The sequence below is a fragment of the Marmota monax genome, unplaced genomic scaffold (genome assembly GCF_021218885.2).
Source record: "Marmota monax isolate L192 unplaced genomic scaffold, Marmota_monax_Labrador192_F-V1.1 WCK01_AAM20220418_F8-fsc00099, whole genome shotgun sequence".
NCBI lineage: Eukaryota > Metazoa > Chordata > Mammalia > Rodentia > Sciuridae > Marmota > Marmota monax.
The window spans coordinates 340,697-362,904 of record NW_026692126.1 but is presented as its reverse complement, the minus strand read 5'-3'; the positions used below and the strand labels follow the sequence as shown (position 1 = coordinate 362,904).

The window sequence follows — 22,208 nt, the reverse complement described above, 5'->3', positions numbered from 1 at the left end:
ATTATTTCAGTCTTGGGAAACCCATTCCTTTCCCAGTCTGTTTCAGAAACAGAGCACGGTCACCCAGGAGCCTTGGGCTCTGGTGTTACCCTCTTGTTGGCCCACTGCCGCCCCCCTGCCCTTGGCTCAGTTGGCTTCCCAACAGATGTTCTTCTTCACATGGGGTTGTCAGAAGTCAAATCCGTTAAAACAAAACAAAACACCACACACACAAAAGCAAACCAAGTTCATTGCAAATTATGCTGAAATGGAAAGGAAAGATAAATGCAGCAATTTCCTATCCCACAGTCTTCCCCTCCTCAAATCCTCTTCACCCCACTCCCCCTCCTGCCCCAGCTAGCCAAAGTTCTCGCTGTCTTGATGATTTGCAATTCTCTGCATGACTCTGCCTCTTGGGTTTGTTTAATTAGAAATAGGCAGGGAAGTGCTTCCTATGCACTGGCATGTTAATTGCTTATCAGAGAAGGAGAAGCAGGACCATGTTTGGTGATGGAAATTTCCGCTCTCTCTCTCTGCATCTTTATGTGTGTCTCCATTTTTCTTTTCCACCCCTCTCCTAGCTTCCAGTGTGATCTTCCTCCTTCTCTTCTTTGCTGGACATCATTAGCCTCTCCTGCTCTTTGTCCCTCTTCCCTAGCTCTCCTGCTCATAGCTATAGGGACTCTCTGGGGGTGGAGCAGACCCAGAGACCAGAATTCAACTGAAAAGGAAAAACTCCCCACCCCCATCACTGTCAGCCTTTGAAGAGATCCCAGGACAGAGAGCTCTTCCTTTGTGCTCAGAATGCAAAGGGTGCTTTTCTTTTCATTTTTTGTCCCCCTATCCCTTATCATTGTTGTTATTATGATTGTTTATTTTTATTTTTTACAAAACAGGAGAAAAGAGTGAATCAGGTTGGGGGCAGGTGACACATTTCTCCACAAAGATACAAAATTGCCTATAGAAAGTCAGCGCCAGAGAGCCCAGACTGCCAAGATGACACGTTCCTGGGCATCCCTCTCCCCAAATGTCCTTCAGGCCCAGCTGGGGTCACTTCCACTTTGGGGTGATCCCCCAAGATGGGAAGGAGAGGCCTCCTTCAGCCCTTGCCCAGGAGGGGAACGAGCAAGCAACTGAGACTGTACAAAGAAAGAGAAGAGGAAGGGGTGTATCCTGTGGGCCAGGGCCTGGGGACACAGGCAGGGGAAAGCCAAGCAGAGGCCCAGCAGCCTCTGGGCATGTAGATAATGGGGAGGTGGGAGGCTCTAGCCAGAGTCCTTCCTGTTCCTTGGACATGTTCCTCATGAATGGCAGCAGAGGACCCCAGAAGATAAGAGCAACATTTTGGAGGCCTCAGGAGAACCCCTGGGAGCCACAGAGCCCCTGTGTCCTGGTCCAGCTGCCAGGCCTCAAGCACGTGGGCCCTTGCCGCTTTCCTGGCAGGGCATCTGGCCCAGATCGCTTCCCTTTTGATAAAAAGTAGTCTTAGTTATTTCTCTACCGCTGAGAACTGGCCGAGCTTCAGGAATTTTGAGACAATGGTGGCAACAGTGTCTCCCCTTCTGAGGATCGGGACAGCTTCCTCCCTGGATTCCAAGGCAGGACAAGGGGTGCAGACACCACCCGGATGGACGGGGCACTCCAGCCCCAGAAAGCCCAGGCTGGAAAGAGAGGCCGCCCACCCACCCCCTGTCTGGGCTGGCCTGTGCCAAGGTGGGCCATGAGCCCAGCTGCCAGCAGGAGGACAGCGAGAGCCAGGATGGCTATGAGCCCAGGCCGGTCCCCAAGGGCTCTGTGGCAAGGAGTGGCCTCTTTAGTCCTGGCCCATACACAAGCCAACTGGGTGTGGGCATCAGCAAAGGCCACTTGCAGGCAGGCCCAGTACTCTGTGGCCTGAAGGAGGCGGGTGATGTTGTAGCTGTGGGTGCCCCGGGGCAGGCGGGCCAGAGAAGTGGCCCCCTGGCCCCGGAGAGAGGAGGCGATGGACCAGGTGAGGTTGGTGGAAACTGTGTTGGGTGGGGGAACCCAAGAGAGCAGAATGTGATAGGGGTGGGTCTCCTGCACCAGCAGCTCCAGTCCCCGTCCCTCATTCCTGTCTGGCTGGGGGGGAGCATGGCCAACCACCACACTGACTGTCTTAGTGTCAGCCCCCACCAGGTTCTGGGCCACACAGGTGTACAGCCCTGCCTCTTCCACTGTCACTCTCCGCAGCTCCAGGGTCCCCTCGGGGTACACCCGGTATCTCCTGCCCGCATGGGCCGGTGTCAGTCGAACCCCAGTTGGAGTGACCCAGTAGATCTCAGGTTCTGGTTCGGCCAGTGCCCGGCAGTGCAGTACCATGGTCCCTCCGCTGGCCACCTGGAGGCTGGGGGGGAAGCTGCGGGGGGAGATGAGGGGCAGGCAGTGGTCCGTCATTTCCCGGAAGGGCACCTCACGGACTGGGCGTCGCTGGAGATCCGGGGGCTCAGCGCACAGGGTGGACTGTGGCTCAATGAAGCGGACACGGGTGCCTGTGGCATTGGCCCAGCGGATGACACAGTCACAGCGGATGGGGTTGCCATGGAGCCCCACCTCCTGCAGGTTGGGCAGGGACTCCACCGTCTGATGGTGCAAGGCACTGAGAGCATTGTTGTTGAGCATGAGGGTCTCCATCTGGGGCAGGTGGTGGAAGGCGCGGGGGTGGATGAAGGACAGCCGCGGGTTGTTGGTGATGTCCAGCTTGGTCAGCTCGGGGAGGTTGACCAGGGCGAACTTGTCAATGGAGACCAGCTCCTCCATGTTGTTCAGCCCCAGCTCCTTGAGATGTAGCATGTTAGCAAAGTCTCCGGGGCCCACCCGCTGCAGCGGGTTCTTGTTCAGGTCGAGGAACTTGAGTCCAGGCACCTGCTCTAGGGCCCGCCTGGGCACCCGGGCCAGCTGGTTGTCATAGAAGGAGAGGCTCTCCAGGCTTTGCAGCCCTTCCAGGGCATAGTCCGAGATCTCCCGCAGGCTCATACCCGCCAGCACCAGGCTGCGCAGGTTGGCCAGCGGCCGGAAGTTCATGTCCAGGATGGCGTCCACCTTGTTGCCACCAATCATGAGGATCTCCAAGTTGGGCAGCATTTCAAACCAGCGGCTGTCGATGGCCCTGAGCAGGTTGGAGTTCAGGTGCAGCCGCAGCAGGTTGCTGAGCCCCGCGAAGGCCCTGGGGGCGATGCGGTAGAGCTGGTTGTGGTTGAGATAGAGCTCCTGCAGGCCGGCCAGCCCCGCGAAGCTGTGGTCCTCCAGCCGCGCCAGCTGGTTCTCCTCCAGGTGCAGGCTCAGCAGCTGGGGCAGGGCCCGGAAGTCACAGTCACGGGCGTCCGAGAAGCTGTTCTGGGACAGGTCCAGCTCTGTGAGGTTGGCCAGGTAGGCGAGCTCACTCTGGTCCACGCGGCCGATGCTGTTGCTCTGCAGCAGCAGAGTCTGGGTCCCTGCAGGGAGCGCCGGGGGCACCGCCGTCAGGAACAGGTCATTGCAGTCCACCGTGGTGGCCTCTCGGTAGGAGGAGCGAGGCGTATACCAGGGCCGGATCTGGCAGGCACACCGAGGAGGGCAGGGCACATGCCAGGGCACCACGGGCACAGCAGCAGTGGCACCAGCCACACAAGCTAGCAGGATGGGGGCTACGAGGAGCCTCATGATGGCGCTGGGGGACAGGTGACCATCCACAAGTAGAGTCCAGTCCTGCTTTTTGCGTTTTGCAGGTTGAGGGTCAGCAGCCCTGCCAGGGCCTGGGGAACTGCCGTCTCAGGACAGTCATTCTATGTGGGCATGGGTGGGCGTCACTCTGTGCCCTCCTGGGTGTGGCTCCTCATCCTCGTGCGCTGGGTCTGGGCCTGTTCCCTCATCGCCATGGCCCGTCACAGGCAGCCCTGGAAGGAGAGGGTGGAGAGTTAAGGAGCAGCAGGAAGTAGATTCTCCCCCTTCCTCCAGTCTCTCTGCTCAAAGGGGCAGCAGAGGGACCACTGGAGCCAGGCTTCTTGGGTTCTGTCCTACTGTCCTTAGGCTTTGGTGTCCTTTTCTACCACCTGGCTAGCAGCTGACTGAGTCCTCCAGGAAGAGCCCTGGGATAGTGAAGGGGTCAGGGGGCAGTGTCTGGAGGGAGTGTGGACAAGCTGGGATTGCTGTCTTTGGAGTCATTCTGAGCCCACAGAGATGTGGAATCGATTCTTCAGCCTTTCTTACCTCTTTCCTCCTTCCCTTCCCGGCTCACTTGGTAAATGCCAGATACAATGAGAATTTCTAGAGACCCCCTTGGTTTTGTAGGTGGGAAGTGGGTGGTGGAAACAAGCCCAGCTTATAAAATCTGGAATGCGCTCCCCAGACCTTGTAGCGGAAGGACAGCAGAACCCTGATCCCACATCCACAGAGGCTGGGGAGGTGGGCTGGTCCTGCCTGGAGTCTGCTTAGGCTTTCTTGGTTGTGTGTGTGGGGGGTGGGGGGGGACTGCTTCTCTCTGTGGCCATTTCCCACCCTGGAGACAGGGACTTTCCCTTCCCAGTAGCTGCCACAGTGACCCAGGAGGTTGTAGGGTTCAGTAGCCTGGGTCTGAGCCCTGCTGGGAAAACCTTCTGAGACCTGGCCTGGCCAGCTTACTTCTGATTTTTCTGGTTACCACCTGCTCACCCACTGTGCACAAGTCTTCCAGATTGAAGTCACAGTGACACATCACCCTTTCTTATTGTCTCTTAGAAAACTACTTGTTCTTCAAGACTCAAGCTCATCACCTCCTACAGAAAGCTTCTCCTAACCCTCCACCCCTGCAGACTGAGGGGCTGGCCTCTTGCTCCAACAGTGTCCACGTTCCCACGGGCACAGCCCTGACCACATCTGTGCAAAGTTCTCCAACGTGAGACCTGTCTTGCTAACTGTTGTGCTAATTGTTGTGCCAGGAGCATGGGACAGGTCCTCAGTGAGTACGTATCGTAGGACTCAATCCCCTTCCCCCCAGGACCAGGCCAGGCCGCCCTGGAGGCAGGTTCAGCCTTGATCTAGAACCAAAGATGGAAACAAAAGCAGGTCAGACCCCCATGCTTCCTTCTTAGCCTGGTCTGACTCCTAAGTGGAGATTCCAGGTGGACTTTCAGTCCCAGGTTACCCGGGAAACACACAACACTGTTGGCACCTACCATTGATTGGCCAGGACTCTATGAAGACCCTGAACATCTCATTTCACTTAACCCTCATGACATGCCTAAGAGATAAGCTTTCACATCCTTAGTTTGCAGATGAAGAAACTGAGGTTCAGAAGAGGCCAAAGGCCTTGGCTCAAGCCCTGTAGCTGGCACACAGCCAGAGAGAGGAAGCAACCTGTCTGGAGGTTGTGCCTGCTACACTGGCTTCTCTGCCCCCAAGTCTGGGTCCAACCCGCCTTGGGCCCCCGAGGCCTGGGGTGCACTGGTGCTGCAGCAGGAGGCTGGTGCCCATTGCTATCCCCAGGATGAGGACTCCTTATTAGGGAGCTGTGGAAAGCCCAGAACTTTCGCAAGAAGGGACAGCAAGCCTCCAAGCTCCCAACCTCTCAACTCCCCAGAGGGGCTCTTGGCCACTCCATTGGGCTTCCAGGATGCTAGGGAGGGAGCAGCTGGAGGCAGGGTCCCTTCCCTGAGTTGGAGAGCAGTGTGCCTGTTTACTTCCAACTGCTTCCCACTTTCCTCTGCAGCTATTTCTGAAGGTGGAAAAAACAACCATGACTTGAAAGGCACAGAGGTTTGCGTAGGGGTGTGTGTGCTGACACGTCAAATTCAGGGGAAACAAATACACGTGTGCACATGTGCTCACACGCCAGCACACATGTGCAACGGGAAGCCTGGGGAGCCCAGCCGCCCAAGCCAGGGATTGGGGTCAGGGACAGGCCATGGGGGGGTGGGTTGTGATGTGCAATGGGGGCAGAGAGGAAGCAGCTGAGTCCTGAAGTGGTCCCTGCCAATGAACAAGACCTAAGCTTCTGCACATTGATGTACCAGAGGGCACTGACCTGTCCAGACCTAGCATAAGAGAGCAGATCCACCTGCAAATAGACCCAAAACTTGGCTGTAGCACTCACTAGCCTGGGAAAGCTACTTGATTTCTCAAGCATCCCTTCCCTTATGTGGAAGACTGTCGTTGGAATTAAACAGTTTGGGTGTGTTGCACACAGACCTCTGGATGTCTCCCAGGTTGGGAGGTTCTCCAGCTATAGGGCTTCTCAGGGCACAAAAAAAAAAAAAACTGGATCCTAGAGCTGGACGTGGTGGCACACGCCAGCGGCTTGGGAAGCTGAGGCAGGAGGAGCGTGAATTCAAAGCCAGCCTCAGCAATTTAGCAGGGAGCTAAGCAACTTCATGAGACCCTGTCTCAAAATAAACTACAAAAAAGGGCTGGGGATGTGGCTCAGTGTAAGTGCCCCTGGTACCAAAGGAGGAGGAGGAGGAGGAGGAGGAGGAGGAGGAGGAGGAGGAGGAGGAGGAGGAGGAGGAGGAGGAGGAGGAGAAGGAGTTGTTGAAGTTGGATCCTAGGACTCAACAAGTTCCTACTAAGCTTGCCTGCTGGGGGAGCGGGGCGAAGTGGGTGGGTGGGAGCTGTGGGCTGAAACAGATCACATGTCACAGCTTCAAATGGTGCCATGCTGGGTGTGGCACCAAAACCTCAAAATGATTGTGAGTCCAAGACAGTTCCCAGGTGGAAAGGGCTCTACAGGAAGGGCCCCAGCCTGTCCTCAACCTTCAGATGCTGCCTGGGCCAGGGCTTCTCTCTCCTCCTCCAACACCTTTGTTCCAAGTGCTGAGTCAGTGCTCAATGACACAGAGGGGACCCAGAAACCACTGAGAAAGCTCCACTCCAGGCAGCTCCCCGCCCCTGGCCTCTGGGGCTGCTGGGCCATCTAGGTGAGGCAGAGATCACTCCTTATGGACCCAGAGCCTAGAACTGGGCACTGGGATCCAGGGAGAGGCAGGGGTTGGTGACTCCTGTTCACACTGCCCCTCTGACTCCCTGGCATGGCACAGGCCCAGACAAGTCCTCTCCTTGCTGAACACACAGCCCCTTCCAGGATGGAGCTGGGAGCTGCCCACTCACCTGCCATCACCATTTATGGCTGTCTTGCACATGGCCCACGCCTGCAGGCTGATTAGCAATTCCTATCGGGGAGCTGCGGAGAAAGCTAAGGGTGATCAGGAGTTCAGAGCATCACGTGTACATTTTCCCCCACTGGAATGCAAACTCCTTGTGGCAGGGCCCATGTCTTACATGCTTTTTGTGTCCCCAGAGCACCAAGTGTAGGAAAACATGTAGATCACATGTACGTTTTATTTAATCCTCTTATCAACCCTGTGTGTAGGGAAAATAGGAATTATTAGTTTCATTTTGCCTGGGAGGCGAGCGAGGGTAAGAAAGGTTAAGTGATTTGTCAGAGGTTGCACAGCTTCTATGAAGCCGGGGCAGAATTCCAGCCCTGCATCTTTTACTGTGTAACCTGCCCCACCAGCCCAGCCCACGGGGATCAATGCCTGCTTTGCCCAAGCAGAGTGCAGGGCGGGCTCCTTTAGAGACAAACTCCTTCAGAGACGGACCTGGGTCTACAAATCTACCTGACTCCCATCTGCAGGGCCCTTGAGCCCTTCCTCTTGGAAAGGCTTTGAGGGCAAACCCAGGTGAAGCACTTCCTACAGGGAGCATCTCGGATGCTTCTAGAAGAGGAAGTGTGCAATTGATCCTCTGGACCCCCCCCTCCCCGTGAAATACGCCCCTTGGCAAAGCTCTAAAGGAAGAGTTTTGGGGCGCCCCCAGCACAGCCCGGTGCTCCCGCCTGGCATCCAGAAGGAGGCGGTGGCGCCCACGGTCTCTCCCTCCCCTCCTCTCCTCCTGGTGCTCCGCCCCAGCCCCTGGGAGCTGAGGGTCCAGAGGGAGGACGGCAGGCGGTGATGGATCGCCTGGCCTTGGCTGCTTCGGTGCCAGGTCCCCCTGAGCTGCGGAGACAGATGGGCAGCATAATTGAGTGCAGCGTTGATAAACTCCGGCCTCCTCGGCAGCAGATAAGCGCCGGGTGGGAGGGATGCAGGAGGAGCAGGAAGGCCGGCCCTCCATCTGCAGGCGGGGCCTCCAGCTCCTCCCGGGAGGTGAGAGGGCCCCTCACTCCCACCTCTCATTTAATCACACACGAGCAGAACCTCGAGGCTGGAGGAGACCTCAGCGTTTATCTAGTCTTCCAGAGTCTGAATTCCATAAATAACTTAAGCCAAGGGGGATGGTGGAGGGGGAGAGCCCCGGCCTTGCGATCAGGGTGGGAGCCTGGCTCCCTGGCTGTCTGCTGTGTGACCTTGGGTAAATTACTTAACCCTCTGAGCTTCAAATGCTTTAGCTAGGACTACAGAAGTGAGGAGCAGGGAGTGTCTGTTAGTGCCCTTCACCCCACCCTGCCCCCATGGTGGCCTTTCATTTCTTGGCAATACTTTTATAATGTTGAGGTATAAAATATTCACAGTAGTGTGCAAAGGGCACAACCCCCAAGTTCAATGAATTTCTAGGTATGCAGATACCGGCAACCACCACCCAGATCAAGATATTAAAACTCCCAGCACTCCAGAAAGTTCCCACAAGCCCCCTCCCAGCCAGTACCCCCCCCCCCCCCCATCAGTCAGTTCATCTTTGAAGCTCTCTCCTTTTCCATCACTACTTGAGACCAGGGACTTTGAGATTTAGGTGACTTTAACACCGGGGAACTTTAAATCCACTGAATTCATCCTCCTACCTCAGAGTGCGCCATGTTCTCAGGATCTCATATGTAACCCATGGTCAGCAGAAAGAGATCCTGAGCCTTTTTTCCTGCTCTGGAGTTTAGACATTGCTTTACACCTTAGGGCCCCAGCTCTGGCTGAACTCCTTATGACCTGGGCCTGCCTATGCCAGGCCACCTTGAGGCAGGAAGATGGCCTGGTGACTTCCTGGCCCCCAGGCACCTAGATCTTCTTATTGGAAAGTTCTGGGGCACTAAGTAGGAGAACAAATCAGAGGTGACTGGGAAGGAGAGGCCCAGCCCTATACTCCTAGCCCTAGATGTCTCAGAGCCCCTCACATTCAACTTGTCCCAAAGCCAACATCTCCTCCCACCAGACCTGCTCTTGCTTCTTTGGTCCCATCTCTGCCAGTTGGCATCACCCCGGCCAGTGCCCAGGACTGGAAATCCCCATCTTGATCCACCCCCTCCACATACATACTTTCTCTTTCCATTCTTGCTCTTGACCCTTACGAGGGGCCTCTCTTGTGTTCTGCTGCTCACTCCAGGGGGACCCTCTTGTTCTCAGACACATGATGCTCAACCCAGCAAACTGCTGTTCTCTTCCACACCTTGCCATGAATACCCTTCTCCAACTTCAACCATCAAACTCCTCTTGAATCATAAAAACCCATCCCAAGGCTAGGAGTGAAACTCAGGAGAAGAGGGCTTGCCTGGCATGCAGGAGGCCCTGGGTTCCATCCCCAGTCCTGTCTGTCAATCAAACACACCGACCCAAATGCCACCTTCTCTTTGATGAGGTCCCTGATCACTCCCACAGCTGCCTGAGACCGAACAGACCCCACAGAACCTTCCTTAACATTCTGCAGGGAGTCTGTCTATCCAGTCAGGCTGGGAGCCCTGTGAGGAAAGCATGGCTTGCCACCCATTCCTGGGTATCCAGGGCCTGGCAGCTCACTTTCTTTGCAGGGTTAGGGGGTGTTCTCCTATGAACTGGGAACCCAACCAAACTGTATTTGGTGAGCCACAAAAACAATTTAAAGTGGATACAGTATGCATCTTTAAAAAGATGAAGTGGAATAGGAGATGTATGTGCATCAACTAAGCGTTGTTTGAGGCGCTTCCTCCCAAGCCCCACTTTTACAGACACACCCACTTATGAACAGGACAGGATGCAAAGTGCCAGAATTCACCTGGCCTCAAAAATCATTATTCTCAGCCCAGAGTGGCGGTGCATGCCAGTAACCCCAGCGGCTGGGGAGGCTGAGACAGGAGGATCGCAAGTTCAAAGCCAGCCTCAGCAACTCCGTGAGACCCTGTTTCTAAATAAAATATTAAAAAGGGCTGGGGATGTGGCTCAGTGGTTAAGAGCCTCTGGGCATCTCTTTTGGTGAGGTGAGTCCCTTCCATGTGACAATACCGAGGGCTTCCATGTATTAAGATGTCCATTTGTTGGTTACTATATGCACCTCGTTCCCTTCCAGCCCGGCCCCATAACCCTGTGAGGAAAGTGCTTTTTAGATGAGAAACTTAAGCTCAGGGAAGCTAAGGGACTAGACCCACAGCTAGTAGGTGAAGAACCAGATGGACCCCCGAAGGGTCTCATTCACCAGTCTTGGCTGTTTGGCTGATTCTGTTTCCAGAGTTTACCTGACCTCCCGGGGTGGCAGGGCAGGGCAGGTGGGGGCCTCTTTTGGACAGGAGCTGAGTTTTCCTTTGTCTGGCCTTGCCCTCCCCTCCAGTCTGGGTGCCAGGGGCCAGGGTTCCAGTAAAAAACCCTTCCTGGGCCTGGGGAGGAAGGGACCTGTCGCCGGGCAGCATTCTCCACAAGGCCAGGTCCCTGGCTGACCCGGCAGAGGGCGTGAGAGCTGGATCTCTGGAAGGGAGCCTGCCTCGTTATTTCTTAATTAGGATGGAGGGCACCAGCAGGTAGCACACAGTCATTTCCGTCTGATTGCACTGCACCAAAACAGGCTGCAGGGGAGCCGAGCCAGCCTGCTGGGCCATGGAGAGCAGCTCCAGGTCGAGCCTGCCTCCTCTCACTGCCAGGGCTTTTGCCCATCCTCAAGGAAGCTGTCTCTGACCCCCAGTGCCTTCTCCTGGGGTGCTTAGGTCCCTCCATCAGTACCTGGTGCTTTTCCCTGCAGACTCTGAGCTCCCTGGGGCAGCAGCTGTGCTCTAAGTTGCCAGTTCTTGCAACAGGCTGGCACACAGTAGGAGCTCAGAGAAAATTTGAAGGAGAAAGACGAAGGAAGGAAGAAAAGAAGGGCCAGGAGGCGCAAGGCAGGGGGCAGGGGCTGGTTGTCTCAGAGCTCAGGAGCCCCAAGGACCCGCCGCCTGGGAAGTGGGCTGGCTGGACTGACCCTTCTGCCTCTTTCCTTGCCAACTTCACAGGAAGAGCTTGTCTTCCCTGGGCACACACCCCACTCTCCTTCCCTCCATGGCCACATTAGTTTTTCCCCTATCACTGGCCTCAGGGTGAGGAAGGCGCTTATCTCTGAGTCAAGTTTCTGCCCCTGGATTTCACATAATCCTATGCTAACCTTCACCTTTCTGGAACTCTCTCCAGAATTCTGCACACTCCACCAGCCTCTCTGGGAGCTCAGGGTAGAGGTTAAATATGGACTGAGTCCTGTTGCTGGCTGGCCCTGGGATCTTGAACATCTTCATTTGGATTCTTCATCTACAGGATGGGGAAAGACCTGCCTCACGGAGAATCTAAAGAGGATGTCTACACAGTAGCTGGTTCAGTCCAGTTTTTTTCCCTTGTATCCACTTCAATTTGTTGGAGACCCGGGGCTGCATCTTGTCTTCTAGATCACCTTTGACCTAGGTGATCAGGGAACCCTCTTTTTCTGAGCTTTTCCATTGCAGGCTCATACTCCTTCCTAAGAAAATCTGTCCTCTTCTGTGTCACCAAAAGCATGCCCTGGGCCCTCCAGTCCTCAGGACAGCTCTAGGACTCAGTGCATGGGTAGACCCTTGATGTCTGATACAGTGCTCAGCCAATAAACCACCCAGCTGCAGCTGTTCCCATGTAGGTGAGAGAGCCTCTGTTCTCAGGAGCTCCCTGCAAGGATTGAGAGGGCTGCTCAGAGAGGGTTCTAACCTTCCAGCTTGATGACATCCTACAGACATTCCACTTTGGCCACAATCACCAGCCAGATGGGCAGTCATGCCCAGCTGCTGACCCATGAGCTTCTCTAGCCTCCCTTCCTGGGATCTGGACAAGGTGGGCATTAAAGGCTCCCTCCCATAGCCAGGGCCTTGGGATGCCCCCTTAGCTACAGTAGATCACTGTGAGCTAGGGGCAGGACAGGGAAAGGAGAGGGACAATTTCAGAGAGATGTAAGCAATGCTCTTTCCTGTCCTCAAGCCTTTTGCACACACAGTGTCCTTGCCCTGAGGTCCTCTTCCTTGATTGCATATCTGGAAAATTCTTTTCTGTCTCCAAAGCTCATTTGATACTGCACCTCTGTGACTATTCCCTGATCCTCTGCACCCCTCCATTAATCAGCCCCTTGCTCCCTCTACCCTCTAAGATGATGCTTGGTTCCTCTCTGACTGTAAGCTGCCTGAGGGCAGGGGCAGGGCTTGGTGGCCCCACACTGATAAGGAGGTAGTGCTGAGGAGTAAGTGCTGCTTGTGAGGAGTTTCAGTCTCTCTCAGGGCTGTGGTGCAGGGGGACAGACCCTCCCGCGCGGCAGGGAGGGGGGCAGAGCTAGCAGGGAGCAGGCCAGTTAAACACGGAGAAAGGCCAAACCCTTCTAACGGAAAAGGAAAATGAAATCAGAATGAAAATTGATGAGGCGGAGAGAAAAGGAGACTCGTTTCATCAGCAGGTTTGCCAGATGAAGCTCAGAGATAAATCACACAGCGGAAGGAGCCTTGGTCTCGCGCAGGGCTCGCGCCTTCCCCCTCTGTCAGCTGTCTCGGGCAGGCCACCGAGATAAATGGCTGCAGCTGAGGCCAATGGTGCTTTTTTTTTTTTTTTTTTTTATCCTTTCCCCCTCTAACTGCAGTGAGAATGGCCTGTCAGTTCTCACCACCTCTTTTAGGGCTGCCCTGGCCATTCCCTCACCCAGTCCTTTCCTTTATCCCTCCCCAACCGCACAAGACTCTCTCTTGCAGTCCCCCAACTCCCCCCTCTTGCCTTCTCCACCTCTCGTCCAGCTTCTTCACAGAGGAGGCAGAGGAGGGCAGGGGAGACAGCACAGCATACAGGGACAAACTTTGCAGTGTGGTCCCTTCTTGCCCTAGGCCTTGGGCTCCTCATAGGAAAAGCGAAGGGGTTGGGCTAGAGCACTGGTTCCCAAACTATGGTCCCTGGACCAGCAGTGCCAGAAAAAAAAAAAAAAAAAAAATTGGAGGCCTGTCCAGCCCTCCCCCATCAGAGCCTCTGAGGGTGGGTGGGGCCTAGTAACTTGTGGTTGAACAGACTCTCCAGGTAATTCTGATGAACACCTGATAACCTCTAAGGTCCAAATCTATAAATCAAGGACAGTGACACCTAGAAGTGCTCAATTAAAAAATATATGTAGCATACACTTGTCATCCCAGTGACTCAGGAGGCTGAGGCAGGAAGATCATGAGTTCAAGGCCAGCCTCAGCAACTTAGTGAGGCCCTAAGTAACACAGTGAGACCCTCTCTCTAAATAAAATATAAAAAGGGGCTGGGGATATGGCTCAGTGGTCAAGTGCCCCTGTCATTAAATTTAACCCTGGGTTAAATCCCCAGTCATTCATATATGTATGTGTATATATATATATAGGCACCATTGTTACTACCCTGACAGATTATTCCAGAACGCCCCCCGCCCCTCCAATCCTGGCCACAAGGAAACTCTATCCAAGGAGCATTAACAGAGCCTTGATTGTATACCAGATACTTCATGCATACGAGGGACTAGGGATACAAATTACAGGTAGGGCAGATGGAGACTCAGGTTTAAAACAAAAGAAAACTCTGGATTAGGGTATAAAAGTTGTCACAGAGCAAGAATGGCAAGGCTCAACCTAGGGGGAGACCACGACTCTACCTCATGTAGGAAGTTGGTCAAATCAGAGGAAATTTGCTTAAAAACATTACATGGTGCACAAAAAGATGGGTAAATTGGATGCTATACAAATTGTCCTTCAATAAAATTGTTTTAAAAAACTCATGGGGAGTGTTGCCTGGAACAGCAGGTCTGTGGATGCAGACTGAAGAAGATGTTCTGCACCAGGAGCCGAGAGCCTGGGATAAAAACAAAGGAAGTGAATTCCAAGGAGACATTCCTGGTAGGTCCTGCAAGTGTGGAGAGGACATTGTCTGCACATGATAACTGCAGGCAGAGGGCAGTGGGAGAGGGCAGATGAGCCAGTAACCACTATAGTCATCAGTATTCATATTTACCAAGACCAGATGCACCTTGTAGGTGAAATCTTCCATACTCACCACCCTGTATTGTATGTCTGAATGTATGCCCCAAATTCATATGCTGAAAACTCAATCTCCGGGACCTAGAGTTGGGAGGTGGGGCCTTTGTAGAGGTATACAGATCATGGAGGCTCCATCCTCCTGGATGGATTAATGCTGTTATGAAAGGAGGGCATTTGGTCCTTTTTTTGGTCTGTCTGCCTTCTGCCATGTGAAGATGCAGTATCCAAGGCACCCTCTTGGAAGCAGAGAGCAGTCCTCACAGATACTGGCACTTTGATCTTGAACTTCCCAGCCTCCAGAAATGTGAGAAATAAATTTGATCTTTATAATCACTCAGAGTGGGGTATTTTTTTATAGCAGAATAAATAAGACATATTTGATTCTCACAGATGCCAAGACCCTCATTTTAGTGGAAAGAGCATTGAGTGTCTTTCCTAAGATCCAGGCAAACAGGTGATGGGGATGAGGCTTCCAAGTCCAGTCTTCTCTTCCCAGTGGGAGGGCAGTCATGCTAGAGGTAGTCACTGATGGAGTTTGACTGTGAACCAGACCTTGGGGTAGGGGCCTGAGTGGAGTGGAGTGACAGCACTGTATTCATAGCTCCATCTCACCAATGGTGCCCAAGGACATTAAGCTGGTGAAGCAGATGCCAAAGCTTGTGCTCTAAACACCAACCCCACACCTTCTTCCAGCTCCCTTCTTCCTTAAGATCAGGATGGAATGGAGGAGATTTTCAGTTGACTTCTTTTTTTAAGTACTGGGGATAGGACAGGGCCTCTTGCATGCCAGGCAGGCACTTGAGCTATGCCCCTAGCCCAGCTTCGTCTTAATGAAGCTCCCTAGGGTTTGAGCCAAACCAAGAGAAAAATCAGGCACCTGGCTTAAGCACAATAGCCCTTCTTCAAGGGAAGGAAGGTCTTTACCAGTTGGGTAGGGGCTCCCTCTCCTCCATGCCCACCCATGCCTTCCGAATCCAGCATGCCGGCTGGGGGACCAGCAGACAGCTCTCATCTATGATCAATAACAGGCATAATTCAGAGACTGTGGCAGGGACCAAGGAGTGTAGGTTAAACCAATATTTAGAAGCTTCAAAATTAAACTAATTAAGAGCAAACCCTAATGATTTTTACTGTCTGGGAATAAAAAAAGATAAAAAGCCCACCTATATTTCATGATTCTACTTTAGTAGCTGGTAATAATTTGGGAAGAGCAGAAAATGGAAAGTACTCCCAGCCTGCCGTGTTCTGCATTGCGGGAGAGGGAGCCCTGGTCCTCCCGAAGAGAAGGGGGAGGAGAGAAGGGGTGAGGTGAACGAAGCAGGGTGCACACAGCATAGGCTGCAAGGCCACTGGCTTGGGGGGGCATTGTCATGGGTTGAACTATGTCCCCCTATAAAGGTACATTGAAGCAATTTGCAAATGTGACCTTATTTGAAAATAGTCTTTACAGATCAAATTGAGTGAAGATGAGGTCATCAGGGAAAACCCTAATCCAGTGTGATGAGTGTCCCTATAAGAAGAGGAAAATGCCATGCAAAAACACAGTCACACTGTCACACTCCAGACCATGTGCTATGGGAATGGAGACCCAAGTGCTGCCACTGTGAGCCGAGCCATGTCACCATGGTTGGCCACCACCAGAAGCTAGTGGAGGCCGGGAAGAATGTTCCCCTACATCCTTCAGAGGGAGGGAGACCCTCCTTGACTTTGGACTTCCAACCTCTAGAACTTGAGACAATAGGTTTGTGTCATTTTAAGGCCCCCTTTGTGGTACTTTGTCATGGTCGCTGCAGGAAGCTAGTAGAGATCCTGGTTCTAAGTCCCTACTCTGCCACCTACCAGCTGAGCAAACTCAGGCAAGATGCTTAACCTTGATCATGCTCAGCTTTCTCCTCTGAAAAGTGGGGATAAGACTACGACTTCCTAGCTTTTTGACAGAGATATACAGACGACTTGAAAACTCATGTGAAACACGCATCGTGAGCTCAGAGAGCTATCTAAGCATCACCAGGCTTGTTGCTTGGTAGAAAGAATCTGGGAAGACTTGAGAGCCATCTGTCAGATGAGCAGGGTGTCTTGCCTACTCTCAGGACCATTCTAGAGATCTCGTCAGATCGCAGGAGTGAGGTCACTTTGCGTCATTGGATCTTACATACAGAGTTTTATTTGCTGTCTACTTTACTGTAGTTTTCTTGTCTGCAAAATGAATGGGTTGAACATTATTTTAAAAGAATTTTCCAGCACCATTCTCTGGGCTTATAGATAAATACAAATGTCTGTAGGGTGTTTTAGCAGCCCCAACTTTGGTTCTCATCCTTAAACCTCTCTGCAGCCCAGTATAATTCAGAGGGGTGTCAGCCACGCCTTGCTGAGAGGTGAGGAGTTCTCTGGGACCTTGCTCCTTTCTGCCCCTGCTGCCCGGGTTAAGCCCAGGGGAGCAGAGCAATCATTCGTTGACCTCTCTGGAGCTTAGTAGGCATAAAGGGAACAGAAACCTCACAGGTATCAAATAAAATCTTTATCGATCATGAGATGGCTTGCATTCCCAGACCAGGTGTTTACCTTTAATATATGTATGTCCTTACGCTCCACCACACTGAGCCCTGGAGCTCTGTCCTCAAGTGCAGTGGGACAGCAGCTGAGCGGGGGCTGCTGCTGCTCGGCAGGAGCCTGTTCTAGGCTCCAGTGGGAGAAGGTTCTCAGATGGTTCTCACTTGAAGCAATCAGGGGTCCCAAGTGTGCGCAGGGGTCACCTTCCTGTCATGTGACAACCAACAGTCTTCCCAGACAGGTACCACCATCTATGGCACAAAAGTCTCACAGGGATAGGCAACATCACTAGGGCAGCCACCATCATCTCAATGCCACCACGCCATCGCCACAGTCAGCCCACCCTGTCTGTTACCGTCACCCATCCCATCACCGCCATATGCATCATCCTCAGCTGTGACCCTCAGCATCCTCTGCTCACTGCCATCATCATGCACCATGGTGAGCACCTTCCACCAGCATCACCATTCCCCTCCACCGCCACCATCCTGGTCATCCTAAGTACCCTGGTTATCATAGGAACGTGTATGTGGCCTCACTGCTGTGACATGCATAAGATCTGAAATAGATGTGGATTCTGCCTTGAGAAATATGCATAAGACCTCAGGAGCACGAATGTGAGAACAAATGGCTTCACAAGTACACAGAGGTGCACATGAAGAGAAGTGTGAGCGTGGACGAGGATGCACACGTGCAGAGTGCCAAGGAAGGGGAGTGGCTTTGGAAGAGTAGGCAGGGGACAGGCCTAGATGAGGCGAGAAAGGTTCTGCCTTCTGCCAAAGGGACATTGAAATGGTAATCATTTGCTTCCTGTTATCTCTGCTTCTCAGCTCTGGCTGCAGCATAGAATCATATAGGATTTTTTTTTAATATCTTTACTTGTGGATGACAACAACGCTTTTCATTTCTTTTTATTTATATGTGATGCTGAAGCTCGAACCCTGTGCTTCAACATGCTAGGCAAGTGCTCTACCACTGAGCCCCAGCCCCATGACATCCGGGAGCTTTACAATCCACCAAAGCCTACCTCTCCCTCTAGAGCAGTAAACCAGTCTCTGGGGAGGGGAGGACTGGGCTTGGCATTGAAAAAAAAATTTTTTTTTTCAGGATTTCTTTGTATGTAAGTTTTGATCAAAACTAAAGAAACTATTAACAAAACATGAACCCCATCGTCGTTGATTCTGAAGTATTCAGAAGAGTACTGATGTCTGCAATTTACTTTCAAATGCACCAAGAATAAGATGGATTGATGGGTAGATGGAGAGAGAAGGGAGAAAAGCAAGTGTAGTGAGAGGTTAACCATAGAAGCTGAGTGGGGGCGTGCGGTTGCTCTCTGTAAAATTCCTTTAACCTCACTGTTGGAAATTTTCATAATAAAACACTGCGGGGGGGGGGGGGGGGGGGGGGGTCCCCAACTGGTTTTCCTGCAAAGCCAGGGCTGAGAACCGCTGCCTCTGAAGGAAAATCCATAAGCAAGCGAGTTTCTCTTTCCACTCCCCCGCTCCCACCGTGAGTCAAAGAACAAACCCTGTTCTCATCAAACCAATCAGACTCTAGTCCGGGGCTTCCCGACCTTTCTAAGCCGTGCACACACAGACTGTCGTATTTGTGCAGAGCACCAGGGGAGGAGGGGGAGGCGTGGGGACGCCTGAATGTCCCCGGGCCCCACAGGGCTGCCCTGTGCTGGAACCCCCACAGACAGACACTGGTGACCGACTCTGTTCTGTGCAGACACCTCCAGATCTCCCAATCCAAAAGCCCCCGGCTCAGCATTTTAGCTGGGATTCAATCCTTTCCTGGGGAAGGCAGCAGCCCCGATCTGTGTATTGCAGAGTGTGCGGCTGTGTGGGGGTGGGGGCCGGGGCGGGGGCCGGGCTGGTGGGAGGACGCGGCAGGAAGGGCCGCCCTGCCTCATCTGAATGCTCCCCCACGCCCTGGCCCTGGCGGGGAGCGCCATGGCAACGCCGTGCTCTTTAAACACAGGGGCTTGTGCTGCCATCGCGAAGCAGCATTAGGCAATTTAATTAAGGAGCTGGCAGCAGACAAACTTTGTGAGTTAAAGGCATTTTATTAAATCCCATTGTATTATGCAGCTCAGTTCCCCCAGGAGCCGCGGGGCTGGGAGAAGACGGGGAGCATTTGCTGGGGTTTTCTTTTCCCTTCCTTGCTTTTTCTGGGCCCCCCTCCTGCTCCATGGAAGCAAGAGCATAGAGGGACCCAGATGTGATCGCTCACTCTCCCCAGCCTAAGGCTTCAGTGTCCAAAGCAGTTATGTGAGGGCCAGCACTAACCTGGGCGCGCCTGCGTGTTAACACACGGAGCCCCACCCCCACCTCTCAGTGGGAACTACTAGCTTCCCATTTTACAGATAAGAAAAATCGAGACATGCAGAGGCTAGGTAACTCAAGAAGAGTGTGGCTTGCCCCTCACAGTTCTGGAAGGAGGCCCCCTGGCCTCTAAGCTCTGGGGGTCTCTGGGGCTAGGCACCTCTTCAGCCTCCCCAGGTGGTTAGCCTGGCTTGACCCAGAGAGCTCAGCCACCCAGAGCTGTGTTCCAGTGCCAGGGCCCCACGGAGCAGAGGGACATACTTTTCAGTATACAAATGTCCACTGAGCCCCACCCTGTGCACAGCATCCTAAGGTGAGGCAGACAAGGCACCTGCCTTCCACACTGGCACCCAGAAGCAAGCTTGGGGGCTGTTTCCTCAAATCTAAAAAGGAGGTAATAGTATATGCCTTGTCTAGGGGAAATGGGTGCAATACAATTAGCAAGTTGCATAAAGGGTTTATTCTCTGCCAGGCACTTGCCATTATCTTTTTTTTTTTAATATTTGTTTTAGTTGTAGTTGGATTTGATACCTTTATTTATTTATTTTTATATGGTGCTGAGGATCAAACCCAGGGCCTCATACATGCGAGGCGAGTGCTCAACCACTGAGCTACAACCCCAGCCCTGCCATTATCTTTTTAAATCCTTATATTATTCCCATTGAGCAGTCGAGGAAACTGACATTAAAAAGGAGTTAAGACTCCTGCCCAAAGTCATGCAGCTAGTAAGGGGCAAAAAATAGTGCACTGTTTTTATTTGTTTGTTGTTTTTGGTACCAGGGATTTAATCCAGGGGCACTTAACCTAGCACTTCAAACAAACAAACAAACAATATATATATATATATATATATATATATATATATATATATATATATATATATGGTTGGTGTGCACTACTGTGCCCTGCTCAGAAATAGTGCTTGTAATACATGATTACAAATGGACATCTACACATGTAGTCACTTGTATATATCATACACAACGTGCATGTACATATGCATATTTATATAATTATATAAACAACAGCTTTGAGATATAATTCATTCACTATAGATTCACAATTCCATTGTGGTTTATTTCACAACTCAGTCTTCCTCTGTCTTAGTCTATTTGGATAGCTATAACAAAATGTCATAAACTGGGTAATTTATAAACAACAGATTTATTTCTCACAGTTCTGGAGGCTGGAAAATCCAAGATCAAGGTATCAAAAGATTCAGGATCTGGGCTGGGGATGTGGCTTAAGCGTAGCACGCTCACCTGGCATGCGGCCCGAGTTCGATCCTCAGCACCACATACAAACAAAGATGTTGTGTCCGCCGAAAATTAAAATATGAATATTAAAAAAAATTCTCTCTCTCTCTCTCTCTCTCTAAAAAAAAAGTAAAAAAAAAAAAAGAAAAAGAAAAAAAGAAAAAGATTCAGGATCTGATGAGGACTGCTTCCTGGCTCTCATAGGGGAGGGCTGTGGTCTCATGAGTCCTCATGTGGTGGAAGGGACCGGTGGCTGTATGAGGCCTCTTCCACAAGGGCACTAACCCCACTGGTGAGGGCACCACCCTCATGGCCTAATCACCCACAAAGGCCCCACTTCCTGAAACCACCTTGGCGATGGCTTCAACATGGGAATTTGGTGGCGGGGGCACACATATTCAGATCACAGCAGCCTCCAGACTTAAGCACATATTATTATCATCTGAAGGAAGAATTAGGTTTTCTAATGTGAGGCTTCTCCTGGGGGCTTGCAGGATCCAGCCACAAGGCTCTTCCTGAGGCAGCCAGCAGGCCTATGGCTGCCCCCTCCCTCCCTCCTGTCTCTTCTCCGCCCTCCCTTCTCCTTACTCCTCATCTAGCACCATCTTCTCCCACCCCATGAGACCCCAGGCTTCTACCTGCTTCCAGGGTCTCTTCTATCTGCCCACATTCCCTCACCCCACCTGGCAGAGACTGAACCACAGCATTGGGCACCCTCTGTGGGCACTTCTCTGAGAAGTTCCCAGGTGGGCAATCAGGTGTGTGGGGCAAGCCGAGGAGGACATAGCTGGCTGCAGAGAAAAGCCAGATGGCTACCTGGAAAGGCTGACTGGTCCCACAGCACCGTCACCCAGGCCTTCCCAGAAAGTGACCCTCAAGGGTTTGGCATTCAGAGATCTGGTCCGGCTGCATGTGATGGTGCACGCCTGTAATCCTGCTAGGGAGGCCGACGCAGGAGGATTGCAAGTTCAAGGCCAGCCTAGGTAATTTAGTAATACTGTCTCAAAATAAAAAATAAAAAGAGCTGGGGGTATGACTCAGTGATAATCCCCTGTTGGAAGGAAGGAAGGAAGGAAGGAAGGAAGGAAGGAAGAAAAGAGGTCTGTCCTGGGTGGAAATCAAGTGTTCCAATTACAACTTTACCATTTACCATCTACGGGACAGTCTCACTGAACCTCAATTTCTTCTCATCTTTAAAATGGGAATAAAAATAACCCCACTGCTGGCCTTGAATTTAACAGGTACAATTTATCGAAAGCTTACTAGGTGCTAGGCCTTTTGCAAAACTTAAAAAACAAAAAAATAAAAACAAAAACAAAATAAACCTAATCCACACAACCACCCTGAGACAAATAGTGTTACATTTATTGCAAGGGAAATGGCAGCTCAGAGAGGTTAAACAACTTGCCCGAGGTCAGACGGCTAGTAGTGTAAAGCCACGATTCAAGTGCAGCACTGTGTGATGCTGAAGACCCTGCTTTCCTATAGGCTGCGAGAGAGCCTACAGAACACGGTGCCTGCAAGCAGAAAACCTAAAGCAGGGGTTTCCTCCTCCCACACCTCCTTATCTCTGCTGTAGCTCAGTCAGTTTTCTTGCAGTGAGACAGGAACAAGAGCAAACCCATTGCAGTGAGCGTGTGCGTGTACTGATGCTTACACATGTGTTCGTGCGTTGGGGGAGGCAGTGGGCAGAGGGCACAGTGCCCGACCAGGTGGGAAAGCTTAGAGGGGAGTGGATTTGGAGGCTGTGTTTGCAGTGTTGCTCTCCTGGGCAACTCGGATGGTGCCAGCTCGTCTTCCCAGGGAATTAACAGGGGGACCATTCTCCCCTGTAATGATGATAAAAATCCTAATAATTAACGTGGCTATAGCTTATGTTTCTCTGGTGCCTCTGTCCCCAGACCTCAAAACTCTAGGCAAACAGCAAATCTGCTGGCTTTG

The 22,208-nt window shown here is 52.3% G+C and overlaps 1 protein-coding gene across 1 annotated transcript in view; it reads right to left on the bottom strand.

Annotated features, from left to right (window-relative positions):
- Positions 1–832: 832 nt before the first annotated feature.
- Positions 833–22,208, bottom strand: part of Lrrn2 (leucine rich repeat neuronal 2) — a 63,584-nt gene continuing 42,208 nt past the window's right edge. The window contains exon 2 of the mRNA XM_046463065.2: positions 833–3,872. Coding sequence (XP_046319021.1) covers positions 1,501–3,639 — 2,139 coding nt within the window. The 5' untranslated portion in view covers positions 3,640–3,872 and the 3' untranslated portion in view covers positions 833–1,500. The remainder of the gene's footprint in view (positions 3,873–22,208) is intronic.